This window comes from Mastomys coucha, unplaced genomic scaffold, assembly GCF_008632895.1.
Source record: "Mastomys coucha isolate ucsf_1 unplaced genomic scaffold, UCSF_Mcou_1 pScaffold9, whole genome shotgun sequence".
In the NCBI taxonomy this organism is placed as follows: domain Eukaryota; kingdom Metazoa; phylum Chordata; class Mammalia; order Rodentia; family Muridae; genus Mastomys; species Mastomys coucha.
In genome coordinates, this window is record NW_022196915.1 from 14,252,850 (window position 1) to 14,272,899 (window position 20,050).

The 20,050-nt window shown below is 42.0% G+C and overlaps 1 protein-coding gene across 19 annotated transcripts in view; it reads left to right on the forward strand.

Moving 5' to 3' along the window:
• Positions 1 to 20,050, forward strand: part of Erc2 (ELKS/RAB6-interacting/CAST family member 2) — an 865,869-nt gene that overhangs the window by 156,982 nt on the left and 688,837 nt on the right. For 12 of the 19 annotated variants that reach the window (XR_004116280.1, XR_004116279.1, XM_031362063.1 and 9 more), the window contains 2 exons: positions 8,062 to 8,085; positions 8,718 to 9,134. Coding sequence is in view for 13 of the 19 variants with exons in the window: in XM_031362063.1 (XP_031217923.1) it covers positions 8,062 to 8,085; positions 8,718 to 9,134 (441 nt within the window). In the remaining 6 variants the exon portion in view is untranslated. The remainder of the gene's footprint in view (positions 1 to 8,061; positions 8,086 to 8,717; positions 9,135 to 20,050) is intronic. The other 7 variants (XR_004116282.1, XR_004116281.1, XR_004116284.1 and 4 more) reach the window with 1 other exon arrangement.

A 20,050-nucleotide genomic window follows, 5' to 3' on the forward strand; every position in this document is an offset into this window, starting at 1 on the left:
GGTTCCCTTCTCTGCTCCCCTCTCAACCCCCCACCCACTTTCCCTCCCAGATCCCTCCCTCCCTCCCCACTTGTGTTTGCTTTCTTCTCCCTCCCAAGTGGGTATGAGGCATCCTCACTTGGGCACTTTAGCTTGTTGACCTTTTTGAGTTCAATCGGCTATATCTTGGGTATTCTGTATTTTCTGTTTTTTGGGCTAATATCCACTTATTAATGAGTACATACCACTAATTTTCACTCAGAGTCTATCTGGAGGAAAATAGAGTCTTGTTGAATCTCTTGAGTATTAAATACTGTGAACACAATTATTTCCACCTCACAGTTGGCTAAACTATGGCTTAGGAAAGGTCCTTGTTAGCTTGGGGGGAAGCCATGGTAAATGGGGAAATCTCAGTCAGGTCTTAAAGCCCACACCTTTCTTCTTGAGCAGTATAGTGTTAGCTTGAGAAAAGAAGCAAGATTTCCCAGCCAAATATCACTTTTATGAGATCTTATCTTACCACCCCCTTTGTAGGCCAGCTTCCTATCTGAATGCTAGGTGTCAATGTGCTTCTACCCCAGGGCCTACAAATATCCAAGTGCTTTGACTTTGGCCTTTAAGTCAACTGTAGAGGGGATGGGAGGATATAGAGATAGGCCTTGCTGGAATACAGAGAGTATGGCTTAGTTCATACATGCTGTGTAGGGAACATTTTATCTGAACTCAGTGACATAAGGTAAGCCTCTAATATATGGTTGAGGAATCAGACATGCTAAGTGACACATTCTACACCATAAAACTGGTACATGATCTGGCCAGGATTAGAACCAGACAGGCTATTCTAGAATCTAGGCTGCTACACATATTACCTTTCTCCTTCTCTGTGAGTGTCTGTGAAGGCCAGAAGAGAGTGTTGGATCTCTTGAGGCTGGAGTTACAGACAGTTGTGGGTGAGCTGACAGATGCTGGTGCTAGAAATAGAGCTTAGGTACTCTGGAAGAGCAGTATGTGCTCTTAACCACTGAGCCTTTCCTCTCCTCTCCTACTCTCTTTCTCCTCCCTCCTCTCCCTCCCTGCTTCCCCTCCTCTCTTCTCTTCTCTTGAGACAAGGTCTCACTGTATACCTCTGGCTGCTGTGCTACCTTACTATGTGGATCAGGTATCCTTGGACTTTCAGGGATCTGTCTTCTATCACTTCTAAAATGCTGGGATTAAAGCCATGAGCCTGCACAGACATGAGTTTTCTTGCATTTTTCTGTTGTGGGACTATATATTGCAGGCAATAATCTTTTGGCATTTTATGAACAATGATCTCTCTCATTTTTATGGCTTGTTCTTTTAGATTCTATAGTGTCTTTTGTGTAACAGAAATTCCTGATTTTAATATTGTCAAATTCTCCTCCTCCTCCTCCTCCTTCTCCTCCTCCTCCTCCTCCTCCTCTTCTTCTCCTTCTCCTCCTCTTCTTCCTCCTCCTCCTCCTTCTTCTTTCTTCTTCTTTTGTCATTCCCTATTAGTAAGAAAGTATTTTTCTTATTTCCTATATTTTATAGATTCTTTTGATGTTTCTAAGTTCATAGCCATATAATACAATTGATAATGTTAGAATTATTCCCTTTTCAATTCATCATACTGTTTTGACTCAAGCCTCCAGGACAATGTTTCTAGGTGTGCTGACAGTGGGCATGGCTTCCTTTCATTTAAATGGGAATTCTTCTAACTAAGTATTCATTCCCTGTATACAGTACACTTTAGGAATGGTTCTCTTTATTCCTAGTTTGCTTAGATTTAAAAAACAAACAAACATGAATGACTAGATTCTGAACAGATGATGTATTTTTTTTCTTCCTTTCTCTGTCATGATGTTTTATATTAAATGTTTGTCTGTGACTAAATCACTGTTCTTTTTTTTTTCTAAAAGAAATGCAACTAGGTTATATATACATTCTTTATTTCTTTTATAAGTCTGACTTTTTTTTTTGTGAGCAGTACTCATGGTCCAGGTATGAGGCTGAGCTATGAGTTATGTTCCTCATGTTCAGATCTATCAGTTGTGTCAAGTTAGTCAAGTGTCAAGTGATGAATGGGGAGGCTCTCTAAGACAGTGCATAAATTGGAGTCATCTGGGCTTTATTTAAGGGAGAGGATTTTAAACCACAATTTAATAGCTATAGAACTCAACAGGCTCCCCATTTCTTCTAGAGTTAGATTGTGGAAGATGTTTTCTAGTCATTTGTCCCTTTTATCAACATTTGTGATTTTGGAAGGTGGATCTTTGTGAGTTCAAGGCCAGCATATACAATATAGTGAATTCTAGGTCAGCCTAGGATATAGACATTGTGACACCTATTTCAACAAAGCAAAACAGAAGTAAAACTAAAAATGCAAAAATTGTTTGCATGCTGTCTTTTAAATCCCCATGTGTTGTGATTTTTGAAATGTTTACTTGAGTCTTCAAAGAACCAACAGCTTTGGATTATCTCCACTGGCCTTTGTCCACTAGTGTCCTGCTTTGTCTTAACCCATCTGTGATGAGGCTTTCACTTATAATACTGTATTTTTCATTACCACACATAATCAAATTCTTTTTCAAATCTGACATTTCATTTTAGAGTGTCACTCTTTTATTTTTAGCTCTTTACAATTTCTTTAAAAAGTATTCATGTGTATACTTAAACATTTTGAAAACATTACCTGTTCTGTGTATGACTACTGGTTTTCAATTTGTTCACACTGTGAAGCATTTTTGCCCCTGACAGGGGCTTTCCTTTCTGTTCTTCTGTACCCTGAGAAGAGTTTTTTCTTTTTTAGAGATCAGGGAGGGCTGAATTACTTGAGACTGTTCTATCCATTTACCTTGTCCAGCTCAGTATTTACATTGGCATTTGTTCCTTCAAGAGAGGGACTAGAACTTTTTTGTGTGCCTGTGTATTCCTCTTTCTGTGTTTCCCCTTTCTCCTACCCATTCTCTTCCCACCTCTCTTTTCTTTAGGGGTCCCTTTCTCTCTCTCTTTCTCTCATTAATTATTCCATTCAAGTGTTGTCCTCTTCCTGGTCTCCCCTCCATGAGCCCCTTATCCCATCCCCCATCCTTTGCCCCTAAGAGGGTGCTCCCCCAAACACCCACCCACTCCCACCTCACCCATTTAGCATCCCCCTTCTCTAGGGCATCAAGCCTCCACAGGACCCAGCACCTCCACTCCCACTAATGCCAGACAAGGCAGTCCTCTGCTACATATGTAGTGGGAGCCACGGAGTGGCCTATGTATTCTTGTTGGTTGGTTAGTCCCTGGAAGCTCTGAGGGGTCCAGTTAGTTGATACTGTTATTCTTCCCATGGGGTTGCAATCCACTTCAGCTCCTTCAGCCCTTCTCCTAACTCTTCCATAGTCCATAGTGGTCCCTGACCTTAGTCCAATAATTGGCTATAAGTATCTGCATCTGTCTTAGTCAGGTGCTGGTAGAGCCTCTCAGAGGACAGCCACACCTGGCTCCTGTCTGCAACTACATCCTGGCATCAGTAATAGTGTCAGGGTTTGGTGTCTGTGGATGGGATGGATCCCAAGGTGGGGAAGCCTTTGGATGGATTTTCCTTCAGTCTCTACTCCATTTTTTGACCCTGCATTTTCTTCCTTTTCTCTCTCTCTTTATAAAAATAAGCTTAATTATGCTTGGAAGGAGGATTTACTTTCATTTAGCTATAGTGTAATGGGGAGATATATCAGGAAATGTAATGATTCCAGAAAGATAAGTTGATATGACTTCCCCCATTGTCCTAGGATGCTGTCATCGAACTATGTGCCCTAGATTGGAAACAAACTGGGCCTACCAATTTAGTTAGCTCCCATGCCATTGACAGTGTGATATAAGAAGAGTCCTTTAAGACACTCCTCTTTTATGGACTAAAGTGATATTTGTCTATGCAGGGCAGTTTAAGGATTATAAGTAAGTAGGAAGAAAGGTTAAAAGAACCGGTTAAAGGACAAATGTCAAGGTACATATGGTGCAGTCTACTTGTAATTCTTGCAAGCAGTTGCAGCCAGTAGTCTGGACTTCCATTGCTATAGCTGCTGTTTCTTTCTAAGTTTCCCAGTAACCATAGAGAAAAAGAGCTTTCCTTTTGAGTTTTGATTCTCTATGGCCAACTGGACAATGAGTCTAGCATCAGAGTGGTAAGTAAAAGATTCTTACATCCTAGTCCAACACATGCACTTTTGTACTTGAGGGAGGTTAGCTAAGATGATAGTAGTTTGATACCCAGGCCCAAGGTTAAAAACCAGGGAACTTCTCTGTCCTGATGAAGGAGGCACTGGATGGGCAATTCCCTCTAATGAGCAATGCAGAGGAAGACTTTGGGAAGGTGAGACCATCTCAGAGGTCAGGAGATTCCAAAGAGATGGTCCTACAATACAGTCTTGTAGATTACTGCTTTCTAGGCTCATAATTTCTCGGCCAGTGAGATTTGAGTGACTGACCTAAAAGCATGAATCATCATGGTTGAAGAGTGGAAAATTTCAACCAGAGAAACTGAGTAATGTGAATACTGGGGAATTGCAAACTGGCCATTGTTGTTCTGACTTTTAGCTCTTAGAGAAGGTACTATGACATTGATAGGGATCTCACTTGTATAACCTAGATAGCATGGCTAATTCTTAATTATGAAAATTGTTGTAACTGTTATAACTGTCTACCTGTCTGCTGTAACCACTCTTCCTGAGTCTTCTTTGGCAAGTTCTGAAGGACTTGTGTCACTTCAGCACCCAAGTAGTGTAGTGTCTCAAACAGGGCCCTGGAGGTCAGGCTACCTACATAAGGCTCCTTACTGAGCTGAGGGGTCTGGAACAACTTGTTTTATTTGTTTGTGTGTATATTCTCATACCTTAAGAGGAGATTGTAATAGTGGACACCTTTCTGAGATGTTATGAAGGTTGACTAGAGCTTGGAACTATGTGTGGCAGATGTTAAGTGCTGTATAGATTTTCTGTGTGAGTCTTCCTCAGTAGGTTTGGTTTCTCTTTGGCTCTGGATATTTCCATGGGTTCTTCCTTTTGCAGCTTCATTCTAGGGACAGACTCTCATTCCTTGAAGACACCACTTGGTACAAAGCTTCTCTATGTGTCGAGCCATGCAGATATGGCTTTCAGTCATGACTCTCAGGGCATAGTGTTTCACATGTGGCTTTGCTTGTCTACAGAACTGTGAGCTGTTTCATGTAGCTATTGCTACCCTGCCTTAGGCCCTGTAATTAATTGGCTGTGCTACCAGCCCCTACCCAGCTTCCCTTGAATCCATGGATAAAGACACATACATAGGTTGCTTAATTTCAACTTGTCTTTGGACACAATTGCTGGGTGCTACTATCTCTGACCTGGAAAAGTGTGCCCTTAACAATATTCTTATCTTGACACCTCCCACATGCCCTAAACTTTAGTTGCTAAGATACATCTAGTCCCTGCTAAGCACCCCTGATCACTTGCCTATGGAGCTGCCAAAGGCCGCAGCTCCTCCTGAGACCTCACATGGCTGCTTGACTTTTCTTTCTCTAAAGCCTGGTGAACTCCTCCCCTCCCTTGCATCTGTCTCTTTCCCTCCAGGGACCTGGAAGTCCCACCTATTCTTTCCAGCCAGCAATTGGCCCATGGCTTCTTTACTGACAGATCAAGAACCAATTGGGGAACAGGACCTCAGCATCAGCACTGCCCCTACAGTGAGCTATTTCTTCCCCTCTTGTTTTATATTTTATGAGTCTGAGAGATAGAAGGTAAATCATACTGAATGGATAAGTGGGCCTTCTCTTCTTCCCTTAAACCTGACTACTGATGTACTGTCTTTGTTTATTGCATTCAGGAATAAAGTAGGCATTAGAGTGAGACCTACTTTGTAGATATGAAAACAGGGGAGCAGGGTTAGAGACAACTTGCTCACCCAGGGACAGCTCCTTTACTGTCAGCTTGCTAGTGTTGACACCTGTGATCAGAGCATGTCTACAGATTTAGTTTGAAACCTTATACATGGTCCATATGAAAACAAACAAACAAACAAACACAAAACCAAACATTATTCTTGTTTGCTCTCAAGAATGCTCACCAACCATTTAGTTTCCATTCTCATCATTCTGATTCATTACATTTGTCTTTAAATTAACTTAGATCAATCCGGAACCCATACCATCATCAAAGGACAAAGCCATGCTGACATAAAGCATATTTAAGTAACCAGAAGTTGGTAGCTAAAGCACACTCCCTAGAGTAGGACAGAAAATTTACATGCTTTAATACAATCGGCATTGATTGGCTTAGAGATGGAGCCTTGGTGGAAAAAGATCATACAGCCCCGTGGGCTTAGTTTATATTTTCTGTTTTATTAAGGTAAAAATTATTTAACTTACAGCTTGCCCCGTAAGTACAGATTGTCTGTGGCCATATATTCGCAGAGCTGTGTAACAAGCACCACTATCTAGCTGGAGCTTATGTTTTTCACAGCAGAAGGAAACATCATGGTGGTCAATAGTTACATTCTTTTTATTCTTAATTTATTGCTGTTTATGAATTTGCTTATCTGTATATCATGTAACTAGAATTGCATTATTTGTGGACTTTTGTGATTGCCTTTCTTTTGTGGGGACACAATATTTTCAGAGTCACTCTTAAGTTAAATTACCCAATTTTGTGGCTAAAAATATTTCATTGACTGGATATGCACTGATTAATTTATTGATATATAGATTACTTGTACTTTTTGGCCAATGTATACAATGCTGCTATGAATATCTGTTCTAAATCAACTGGTAAATGGATAAATAAGAGCTAGCATATTTTTATCATAGACAAAAATTCAGTTATAGAAAGGAATGAAATTCTGATGCTAAAGCAGGCATTAAATTTTGAATGCATATGAAACCAAAGAAACCACTTATTTCATGATTTCATTGATAAGGAATGTCTTTCATAGGCAGATTTATAAGACAGAAAGAAGATTATTGGCTCCCAGAGCTTTGGTCCTGGGAAGGAAATGGAAAGTGTGTTGCTAAAGGGTATAGGGTTCTCACTGTGCTGATAAACATGATAAGAACTGTGTTGATGGTTGCACAGCCTTGTGACTAAAGACCCTGAAACTCACAAGATTGTGTTGTATCACAAAGTAATCAGTCTGGAGCATTGAGTGCCCTGTGAGGCACTGTGACACACAGCTAAGAAGGAGACTACCCTCCCTCTTTGTGCTCTAGGATCTTCTCCTTCCTAAGGGTGAAGGTGGAATGGAGTTCCTCAAGAACAATGTGCACCACACTTAGGCTAGCTTCTGGGGCCATATTCAGAAAGATCTCAATGTCTGGGTATCAGCCATAGGACTTCAGACAGACTTCAAGTGTTGTTTATTCCAATATTTACATAACTAAGGCATGGTATTATCTGTGCCTTACAACATTGAGTCCCTGTGGGCAGGAGTCCTGTCTTACGTCCAGCTTGATTCCTCTGCTTAATGTTGTGGTTTGGTTCACAGGCAGGATTATGTGTCTGTGAATGAATGAGTAACTTATTTTTGAAGCCTTTTGGTATGTCCCTGGGCAAAAACCATGTTGAGGCTTGTGGCCACCGCCCCTGACCAGCCTGAGCTTGGTCTGGAAAGGAAGACATGAATCCACCTACTGATTTCCTTCAAGGGTTTCTTTTTTGCAACTGTTAACTTCTTTCTCTGGTGCTTCCCACTGTGGTGACTGAAACAATGTTTGAGAACTCTAGAGTGTTGTGATTTCCTTTCTGGTAAGATATCCAAAAATTGCTGTTGGGTCAGAGAGAAAGAGAGAGAGGGAAACAAAAGGCTATTGAACTAAGCCTTAATTGGCTTTTTTTCTTTCTTTTTCTTTCCTTTGCCCCCCTTTTTTCTTTTTTGCGTTGATCCAGCATCAATGCTTTGAATTGTGTGTAGCTTATGGGTGTTGGCTCAATGATATTTTTTTTCTTTTCTTTTTCTTCTGTGGAGGTACTCTGTGTTAAGTTCTTTCTGTTGAATATCCTTTGCTTGCACTGGACTTTTCTTTATGTTGATTTTTTGCTTCATTTTTTTTTCATTTCCCATGCTGTTCAGTTACTGGACGCCAGAAGAACCAAGGTTTGTCTGCTCTTTGCTGCCTGTTTGTTTTCCTCTGCACAGCCTCCCCTCCTCGTGTGTTTGAACGTGCTTGTCTGTGTCTCCATTTATTCCCTTTTGCTTGCAGAGGCAGTAATCCTGTTTACTAAACCTGTTCACAGCTTTATTTGTTTAAAAAAAAAAGTCCTTGTTTGTGTCTGCTTGTAGTGGATGCTATTATTTTCATTTTTAAATGGATATACATTTATCATGGAAAATAATGGATAAAGAACACCTTAGAAAACAAGGAATACTGAGTCTGTAGTGTTGTGGGCCTAAGAAGGTGTGTTTCATGAAAGTTTCCTTCTAACCCTTTCCCTTCCTAAACTAAGCACCGTAGATGTTTAATTCCCTTGTGGTTGACACTAATATACTGTTTCCGTGTGTGTGTACATTTCTCTTCTCCTAAGACATTCAGAAAGCATCACTGAATTAATTCCCCTCTTCATGTGCTGTCCCATGCTTCTGAAGTCACCGTGGAGGACTTCACGGCTGGCCCCTGGACCTCATGATTAACATTCCATCTTCATGGTGTGGCGGCGGCAACAGACAGCACTTGGCCTTTTCACTAACTGCTTCTCCCCTCTCCTCTCCTGCTCCATCTTTCTCACTAGCACCTGCAATTGACCATCCAGGCCCTTCAGGATGAGCTGCGGACCCAGAGAGATCTCAACCACCTCCTGCAGCAAGAGAGTGGCAACCGAGGAGCCGAGCACTTCACCATTGAGCTGACAGAGGAGAACTTTCGCAGGCTCCAAGCTGAGCACGACAGGCAGGCCAAGGAGCTGTTCCTTCTGAGGAAGACATTGGAAGAAATGGAGCTGAGAATTGAAACCCAGAAACAGACTCTCAATGCCCGAGACGAGTCCATTAAAAAGCTCCTGGAGATGCTGCAGAGTAAGGGCTTGCCATCGAAAAGTCTTGAGGACGACAATGAGCGCACACGGCGGATGGCGGAGGCTGAGTCTCAGGTCAGCCACTTGGAAGTGATTTTAGACCAGAAGGAAAAGGAAAACATCCACCTGAGAGAGGTAAGCACCTTGCTTTAGATACTGAAATGCATTATTACGCTCTTTCACAAGTTGGAAAACGTCTACAGTCTCAACCTCATTTCCATTGCTATCAGCTCACTGATCTCCACCTGTGGTGTTAAAGTAGAACGTTGTGCGAGCATTGTTCTGAACTCATTACACCCGTGTTCGATTATTATTCAAGCCTGTGCAGCACATGGTGACTCTAAGGTGCTTTATGGTCACTTTCCCACAGGTGGCTACAGTTTTTTTTTGGGGGGGGCTTTTAGGTACAGGTCTATTTAAGTTTGGTTGTCAAATATATCTCTAAAGAAACAAAGCAAATAGATGATTAACCCAGTGACCCCAAACATTTTTATAATTGAATTAGGGACAGAGTTTGTGGATAGCCAAACACATGTGTGTTTTTCTGAGAATAATGGTCTAATGTACAGGCCAATGCCAAACATTTGGGTTTAAGGTAATCCTCATCTGTGTTTACATTTGTCTAGAACGTTCTCTTCCAGGGGTTCTGAATATGCTTCATTCATAATCTATTAAAACATTTGAAGTCTTCTGCAGGCAGTTTCTCTGGCTGGCCACCACAACTGAACGCTGAGGTGCTTGGATATTTGAGAATTTATGGTTAGTTAAAGTTTAGGAAAAAAATGTGTGTGTCAGCCCAGCCAGGGTTTGAAATTGAGTTGTTTTCTTGCTACTGTGGTAAAGATGGCTCTAAGAGCATCTTGTAGGTAAAACTGCTAAGGGAGACACATACCACATGACAAACTGCAGTCCCTATGACAGCATTAGATATGTCTTCAAAACACTGGCAGCACTAAAGACAGATTTCAGAGTAGACTAGATCTCTCAGGATTGAACATCTGTTTAGATGGGCAGCTACCAGGAGAGTCCCTTGCGTGGTGTTAAGAAAGCATGGCCACTTTGTTGAGATCTGTCAAGATTCCAATGCTCTCATAAGGTGTCTGTAATATTGTTTGTATTTGCTTGGGAGATTTTAGTGGACTTCGGTATTTTCAAATCTTAAGTCCTCTACTCTGAATCTCCCTTGTTTTATTTTCATGAAATCTAAGCCACATATTTTGGAAACCACATGGCTTGGTTTATGTTAAAATACTTAGAGGCGTTTAGTTGGGTCTGCTCTTTCCATCTGAATTCTGAGAGTGTAAATGTGACGGGCAGATTTCCAAAATGATCTCCCATGGTCCCTACCACTTGGAGTTCACACCCTTGTGTGATTACCTCCTTTTGAGGACTGGCTCATTCTGGAGATTTATATCTAAAAGATATAGTATGGCAGAGACAGCGGCTGTGGATGCCACTTCCATGATAGGGTTCCGTAAGACTGAAGCTTCTACCACGAGAGCAGATTCTCCTGCCTTCATAAAGCAAGCTGCTGTATGGAAAGGCCAGATGGTAAGGATATGAGGGCAGCTTTGAGCCAACATCCAGTGAGGAGAGGAGGTACTCAGCATGGTCCTTAACAATGAGAACTGCCGACAGCCGCAGTTGGCCTTCAGATGAGACAGGTGCTGGGCTGCTGCTGCCTTTCGAGACATCATGAAGCAAAGGCCCCAGCTAAGCTGTGCCTGGTCTCTTCCATTGGGAAAATACCTATGAGGTAACGAACATATGTTTTTTGAGTTAATTAATTTGGGATTAACCTGCCATGCGGCAGTATGTGGCTAATACAACAGAGCAGAAGCAAACCCTTGTTTCTCTTTGTGAGCCTCCAAGCCAGAGAGCAATGTAAATCTTCATTTGAATACAGACTGGTTAGACTTTGAAACGTTACTTGTGTTATTTCAAAATTGTGGTAGCAGAGCATCTCTATAGTTAGAAAAAGCTGCTGCCTTATTTTAAGGTCTGGTGTTATGTGTGTAGCCAGAGTGGGATGCCAGAGAAACCACCAGCTGTAGCATCCCTCTGTCCCTGTGGGTTCTTGTGGTCAAGGAGGAGCAGCTGCCCTCTTGCTTTAGATTCTGCTTCTAAGTAGCACTTAATAGATGCTGCCTTGCTTCCTCTGTGGGCTCAGTCCCATGGGGAGGACTAGAAAGGCAGTCCATGCTTTTCTTAACTGATGTTTCTCACAGAGGTCTGTTATGGAAGCAGAGCACGGTCAGAGTCTTGATGTCAGTTTGAGGGTTTCAGAAAGTGAAGCCCGCACACGCAGCTTCCTTGGTCATCAGACAAGTCGATGGACTGCCCTGATCTTGGCTTATCAAAAACAGTCTGTAAAAAGCTTGTCTGCAACAAACAGTTCAAAGGTTTAAAAAAACCTCCTTTCCCAAGAGAAGGCTGTAGGGACTTGTGAGGCCCTTTGTTAAAGTTTTAGGAATTTGGGGAGCCTGCTGTTGAGCTATTGATAACTTGAAATTAGTCACGGTTAGAATATTTTTTACACGTTAGAAACTGACAACTTAGAAAAGTGCTACTTTTGCATTACATGAGACTGCGACTCCTATCTTCCAAGTAGACTCTTTGCCCCCTCAGCTTTCAAACAGTGATGGAGCATGATGATCTGTGGATGTGGAAGTTGGCTGAGTGGAACCTCCAGCCAACATATGCTGAGGACTAGCAGGACTCATTTCATTCCCAAGTGCCACTCCTAAAGCCTATTTACCAGCATAGTGCTGAATAAAGTCCAGGGGATGTTTATTAATGATGTTGGGAAGAAGGGACATTTCAGAGTCTACAAGTTAAAAATTAGAAGAACTATGACTTTACGTTCACTAACTATTCATAGTTCAAATGTTTCCAGAAGTAGCTGAGTGACTGGCATTGTGTAGATACTCTATGCTGACTCCATTGAATTCTTGGGGCTACCTTATTCATTTGGCAATTCACTTATTCATTAGTTAGGGTAATCATTTGTTTGTGTGTTTGAGACAGAGTATATTAGGTATTCCAGACTGATTTCGAATGAATGAATGTATGTATTTATGTATGTATGTATGTATATATGTATGTACGTATGTATGTATGTATGTATGTATGTATGTATATTCTATATAGCCTAAGCTGGCCTCAAGCTTGTCATCTTCCTGCCTCAGCCTCTGGGGGTGGGGTGGGCCATTATGTGTGGTACTCATTATGTAAGTTTTTTGTCAAATATGTATTTGAAAGTATTATAACCGGCAGTTATAACTCCATATTTCTATTTCCGTTGTGATTTCTATTGTGAGAAATATATGGGAAAATAGAGAAGAGTTATGAAAAAGAATGAAGTGTGTTTCCCAGGGGAGGCCAATCTCCAGTGTGGTGGTTGGGAAAGGTATCTTTCTGTGATCATGACCTGAGACCTCAATGGGTAAGGAGTCGGCCAGGTAAGGACCAATGAGGACTGCTTTGCTCAGATGGAAGAGCCATGTGCTAGGAGGAAAGGACTGCTCTTTGTCCATCTTACCTGGAGCAGAAGAACCAGGACAGCAAGAAGCTTGCCAGTATCCCACAGGGAGTAAGCGGTAGAGTTGCCTTTTGAATCAGGTTGACTGAGTCTCAACTCTTCAATCATTTCAGCAAGTCTCCCTCTTAGGACGATCTTTGCTACTGTGTTCTGGGCAAAGCAGACATATTGTGGGGTGAGGAAAAAAAGGTCACTTGTAGACAGGACCTGGGAAAAGGAGAGCATCTCAAAAGTTGTGACTCATTTTCCTCTGGTTCCACTGGTGTTTGTTGTAAGACATTGCTGAGCTGGAGAATGAAAATCCTGCTTCTGATCCATTATTTCTGACCTAGAAATCGTATACAAATACTTGTTTCCCATTACTGAAAGTCTGGGTTATTTCCTTCACTAATTATCCTGTAAGGCAAATTTCTTTGGAAGCTGTTTCTATGTTCTCTGTGGAGGCTGAGCATGCACTTCTATCACAGTACTCAAGTTTTTTTTCTTTTTTTTAGTAGAACAATATGTCTGACTGCTTTTGTTATTAAACCAGTAAGAATAACTCAGCATGAGTACAGAAACTGCCTGACCTCTGCTAATTGAAATGAATTTAAACCAGGACTTAAAAAATGCATTTGAGGTTTTAACTTAATTGTGTTCCCGATTTCTTTTTCATTATGTGCAGTCCAGCCAGGTTGGAGCTGTGGTGCAGTGCTGGGGATCAGAGTGCTAGTGGCTTTGTGACTAATCCTCAGGCACAGGTTGGACCTCACAGGCATCCACTCTCTAGGCCTCCTACAGTCCATTGTTCCAGGCATGCTGGAGTTGGCGGAGATTCTATATGTGGCAGAGTGGCTTTGCTTTAGTGTCCTCTTACTTTTCTACAGTCTGGAAAGGCCAAGGGTGAAACCACTTCATTGTGTAGCAGGAAATACCAGCAACAGCAGCAGCAACAACAACATAATTGTGATGATCTCCACTTATTTGGAACACTAAAATCATTGCCAGGAGCTACAACTGACATGTGAAGGGTTGGCCAAGACTCAGCATTACCTACTGTGTCCTTTATGTGTTTCCCTACAGGTTGATTTGTTAAGACACTGTACGATGTAGTAATGGCTTTCTTTGTACCATAGCTTTTTTTCTACACACACACTGTTCCACCTAAGCTATCCAAAATAGAATTGACCTCAGTGAAGAGCGAAAAGATATACAATTTTCTTATGTTTACTATACTTTATTTTTTTAGGACTTCTTAGTGCAGAGTCAGAGCTCTTTTTGACTGGCCATACTCTAAGCTGTTTGATGGGAAAAGTCTATCTTTTGCTGTTATGACTATTGATGTTTTGGGCTAATTTCTTAGGGACTGGTAGCCTTTCTTTGATAGTAGAAGCAGAACACTAAAGTTATTGAGACCAGTGTTTCTAATGGCCCAAGGCTAGCAAGACTCAGTCACTGGGTCTGAGTTTGCCTTCTGTGCTCTGAGGAGGCATTGAGAAGTATATCATATGAATTCCTGGTCAACATGTTTATTTATCTAGCATTTCTCAGGCCAATGGAAGATCCACCAGGGCCAAGGTTGTCGCCTTGATATTCTTGAGCTTTAATTCTTTTACTGATAATGCAAACCTCCCTCATATAGCCTTCTATCAAACTTCTACATGATACTCCAGTCACCCCCACCCCCGTCAAGCCCATGTGGCCTCATTTTCTTTAACATGCTTGTCCTTAGTTCTGCTGACTACACCACAATGTTGCTGATATAGGCAAATATAATTCTGACTCCAGAGATTCAGTATATTCTATTTCTACTCACAAAGCCTATCACAGAAAATATTCCAAACACACACACTTAGCATTTTATGGACAAGTTCTTTTATAAGATTTCCTTCCTCCATATATTATAAAAATGAACAATTGTTTCTTATGCTAATATAGTAACTTAAACATAAACCTGATAAGTACTCTATGAGTATTCTCAGACCTCAAATATTGCCTGCAGGTGTTCAGCAAATTTTTAATGAGTGGAAATGAGTTAAAATACTTAGATAATTTCTCTGTAGTTTATTTTGGGCACACATTGAATCTAAATATGCAAGATACTATGAGAGTATCCATGTCCATTTTGTGATTTCAAACCGATCATGCTTCCTAATGCTTACTTTGTATGCCCTGTGCTATACTAAGTGAATGTTGTGACCACCCTTCTATAGATGAAGAAGTTGAGACACAAAGTAGTGAGTTATTGTCTTCAAACAACATGAAGTAAGTGTTGGAGCTGTTGCAGCTTAGTCTGGCTCTATACTTGCACCACTGCTTGGGGTTGTTCACTCAGAGGACACCAAGCATCACTTAGATGCTGCACAATTTAATGGGAGTAGAGTTGGCAACTAGGTTCACTCCTGGCATGGTTGTTCTTCAAGCACAGCAAGTCTTATGGGAAAGTTTGGGTCATCACACCAAAGTTACATGTCACTGAGGGATCTGGGGTCCTCTCCTGGGGTGAAGGGGACCGGTCCGCGGTCTCTCTTCCTCCGTGGGTAAATATACCAACTGGGTTAGTTGGGTCCTGGGGAGGCAAACGGTTAACAAGGAAATACACATATGCCAGGTAGAAGTGATAAGAGAGAGCTTTACTGAAATTCACTCAGTATTTATAGTTACGCTAGGAACCAGACCCAGAGGAATTCGAAACTTGCTCATCTTAATACAAACAGGAGAAAATCCATTAACACCAGACCAGAAGGAGATCTCGAAAGGAAGATCCGGTAAACCTTTAACATAAGCATGAGACTTGCTAAGTCTTTGATCTAAGGAGCAGCAGTCAGGACTCCTCCACACAGCAGGTGCTCAACTCCAGCTTGCAGCCTACTGCTCCACACAGCAGGTGCTCAACTCCAGCTTGCAGCCTGTAGGGGCTGCTTTACAGAACCAAGTCACTCCCCAAGCAACAAGGTGGGGGGGAAGGAGTCCACACTGGGGTTCTTAGTCTTGTTGATCAAAGAATTTAAGAGTCACCACAGAGAACAGTTTTATTAGAATTTAAAAGAAAACTCCATCTGGGCAGTCATGGTACACGCCTTTAATCCCAGTACTGGGGAGGCAGAGGCAGGCAGATTTTTAAGTTCAAGGCCAGTCTGGTCTACAGAGTGAGTTCCAGGACAGCCAGGGCTACACAGAGAAACCCTGTCTCAAACAAACAAACAAACAAACAAAAACAAAACCAAAAAAGAAAACTCCAGGGCAGACAAGCTAGAATCTTGGCAACTTCTGGAGAAGGGAGAGAGAAGAAGAAGGGAGCAAACGATTCCACTTGTGAGTAGCATCATGGTGGATAAGCAGCCACCTGAAGAGGAAGAGAGCTTCAGAGAAACTGTGAAAAAGTGCAAAGTACTAGAGAAAGCATACTTAGGCTCTGATCAGTATCCAAAAGAGATTAAAAAGGAAGAAAAAGGAAAAGTTACACATTTCTGAGTGTCTTAGGATTTTACTGCTGTGAAGAGACACTATGACCACAGCAATACTTTAAAGGATAACATTTAACTGGGGCTGGCTTACAGGTTCAGAGGTTCAGTCCATTATCATCATGGTGGGAAGCATGGCAGCGTGCAGTGAGGAGACATGGTGATGAAAGAGTGGAGAAGTCTACAGTTTGATCGATAGGCTTCTAGAAGGAGGCTGTCTTCTGCAAGCAGCCAGGCGGAGGGTGTCTTCCACCCTGGGCAGAGCTTAAGCATAGGACCTCAAAGCCACCCCTCCACAGTGACACGCTTCCTACAACAAGGCCACACCTGCTCCAACAGGGTCACACCTCTTAACAGTGCCACTTCCCATGGGCCAATCATATTGAAACCACCACTCTGAGTCAATACTCAGAAAAGTAGACCTAACAGAGTCTTACAGTGGCTCCATAGTGACTGTATTAGGGGGTGGGAATTCTGGGAAGAAAAAGTATACTATCTCATTAAGGGATAGCTATCCAGTCTATCTCCTTTAAATTTTTATATTTTTACTTATGTGTCTCTCTGTGTGTGCCTATTTTTGAGTATAAGAGTACAGGTGCCCATAGAGGTCATTGGACACCCTGGGGCTGGAGTTGCAGGCAGTTGTCAATCTCCCAGAATGGGTGCAGGGAACTCTGGAAGAGCAGCAACTGTTCTAAATTGCTGAGCTATCTTTCCAGTCTCTTTAGCATGACTTCAGATGGATTCATCTTCCTAAAGGGTGGACCCTTAGCCAGGTGATTGACTTGCCCAGCAGGAATGCTGTTCTCTACCCAGGCCAGATCCCACTCTCCTGACCAGAAGGAAACAGTTTTCTCTTTATGGGCCCTTGCTGCTACTGTAGCAGAAGAGTCTGATGGTAAAGAAGAATGATTAGAGAAGAGATCAGGTATGAGAATTATGCTAGGTTTTAGAAAATTGAGTTTGGAGCAGCCGATACTCAAAGGTGAAGGAATAGCTCAACAGACTTGGGATTAGATCATTGAGAACTCTTAAGTGTCAGACACAAAGGATTGCTTTTACTCCTCAGGCTTCAGCAAACCTTTCAAAGCATTTGCCCTTGGAGCATGGCATACAGTATGATCAGTCAACAGTGGATTCAGGAAGAGACAAAGTCAGGGAATAAAGTTAGAAGGCTCTTGTGGCTTCTTTGATGGCTGGTAGTCTGAATCTGTGTGGTGACCATGGAAGTTGAAGGAACAGTTCATCTCTCCTTGTAGCTAAGACATTGCTCACTAGGTGCATGCTGGGAGCTTCAAGGAGGAATAGATATTTCTGTGAGTCTCTATGTGGATAGATGGTAGAACAGTGGGTTCTACTTTGCAACCCAGCAGGTGTGCAAAGGTTGAGGAGAGACTTTGCATGCTGTGGCTTTGCTAACATCCCACAGCCAAGGTCCTGAATATAGAAAAGGAGGTGATTGGGAAGTTCTGCCCAAGTGCACAGAGTATTTCTCAAGATTGGTCACTCACAATTTTTTTTCATGCAAACTTGATAACTTGTGGCTACCAAGCCTTGAGTAGACATGATCATTGTATGACCTTCCTTTTCTCATGTGCTAGAATGTCACACTTCTTTATGCCTCTTTTCTGAGGAAACATTTAGTTTTGACTGTCATATCTCTTGAGATTATGTGGGGTTTTCACGGACAGATGTCAATGTGATAGATTCCCTTTGTTCTAAATAAGTTCCACCTTCTCCAAACACTTCCTTAAGAATGAATGCCAACAAAATATTTCAGAAAAACACTCCCTCTACACCCAACTTAATACGACACATACACAGGGAGGATTTCACAGCTTTCCCCTCCTGTTTCAGATGACATAGGGAGTATGTATCAAGAATTCATTTCTGTTTGGGTCCTTTGCCTTGACTTCAGATCCTCATATACTTCTTAAAGTTGAAATGCAACACACTAAATTGAAATGGGTCAGGTCTTACCCCATACTGATTTTAATAAGTGTAATTGGCTGCTTCTTACAGAATCAAACTTCAGGAGCCACAAGGAGGCCATTAGACATAAGGTAATTCCAGCTGTTGAGAAAGGAAGCAAGCACCAGATTTCTGTAGAGTAAGAGGCCATGGGAGAGCCAAGAATGTCAGCATGTTGTGCTAGGAGAGGCTGCCTGCTGTCCTTATCACCAAAGGAGCAATGGTCCTCTTAATAGCATCCTTTTGGTAGCAGACATTGTTTTAATCACAATCATCATTTACTAAAATACACATCCCAACTAAAAACTCAGTCACAAGCACTTGTGGTGTGACTCTGTCAGTATTTTTTATAAGCTGTGGCTGTGGGGAGTTGAGGCAGAATTGGCTATGTCAAGGTCCTCCTGTTCCTTACTGGTGGAGAGGCTTGGTAGTGTATGGAACATGTTTCTTCAATGCTCCTCACCATCCAGGAAGGGTGCTGAGGTCCCAGGAAACAGCTTTGATGGTGTGTAACACTTGCTAAACAAACCCTCCAATCAGCTGGTACTAACCATTGTCTAAGAAGTTCCATTTACCAGTGAAGTGGAGAGTGGCTTTTTCTCCTCTCCAACGAGATAGTTGAAGTCTAGAAAGGTTATGTGATTTGGTCCAGTTTCTCAGAGCAAGTAGGGATGGGTTGAGGCATGTTTATTGTAGGTACCTTATTGCTAACCACTCCTAGTCCACACCCAAGTATTTCAGTCTGATCATGAGTAGACCATACACTAAGATTCTGACTACTTGCTCTGGATCACTGTGAAAGCTAGCTAATCTTGTCAACTTGACACACTTGGGAAGACGGAACCTCAACTGAGGAATTTCCCTCAACCTGTGGGTATGTCTGTGGGACATTTTCTTGATTGGTAAATGATGTAGGAGGCTCCAGCCCACTGCAGGAGGTACCATCTTTAGGTATACACATGTATGAGAGGTATAAGAGAGATGCTGAATATATGAGCCTTTTTCTTCATGGTTTCTGCTTCTGCTCTTGCCTGAGATCCTGCCCCGGCTTCCTTCAATGGTGGACTCTGGCCTGTAAGATGAAATAAACCCTTTCCTCCCCACGTTGGCTTTTGCCAGTATTTTATCATAGGAATAGAAAGCAAACCAGAACAGAAAAATTCTTTGATCCCACAAAGTGCTTTTCAAGACTTCAAAAAATGTTACGATCCTTATTCATTGTTACATCTTTGTTTTTAATTAAAAAAAATCAAGACAAGGTCATATATAGCTTAGAATAGCCTCAAACCCACGACAGTCATGCAGTTTTCCTGCTTCTAACTTGCGAGTGCTTGGATTATAGGCATGTACCACCATACCTGGCTTCTGGACACAGGACCTGTCAGATAAGATACTCTAGGTCTCTGAAGTCACAGGCGAATGGTGATTGTAAAAGATGCATCATAGATAGGTGTTCCCAGGAAGCAGTGATGCTCTGCTCACTAAAGAGGGAGAACAAACACATGAGCAATTATTAGGAAGAGGAGAAAGACAAGTTGAAATGTCATAGTGAAAATTATATTTACTACTATAGCTAGGAGTTGGCAAACTATATATAGCCTACGCACCAATTGTCATGCCTGTTCCCCAAACACTGGCCTTCTATTCATAGACAATACTGTTATTGATTAATCACCTTGTTTATTTTGGTGCTTCATTTTTTGGCAGGGTCTTGCTCTGTAGCCCAGGCCGTCCCTCAACTCAAGGTGATCTTCTGACCTTACTCTTTTGCATGCTGGAATTACAGGTGTGAGTCAATGAATGGGTGGTTTTTACCCTTTTAAGTGATTAGCTATGAAATGATTATAATATCTATATGTGTAATATTCTCTATATTGCCTCTTAGCTTACAAAGCCAAAAATATTTACAACTTGACCCCTTAAGAGAAGTGTGCTGAATTTCTCTCGGGTGAGGTTCTGAGACCAGAGCAGCCAGCTGGGAGGCACAGGCCCCACGACTAGGGGAGCAGCAAGGCGGCAGGGACAAGGTCCTCTCAGCTTCCAAGTGACAGAGGAGGAACAGCGTCCTTCTCTGCACCCTCCCTGCAAGTGGAGGG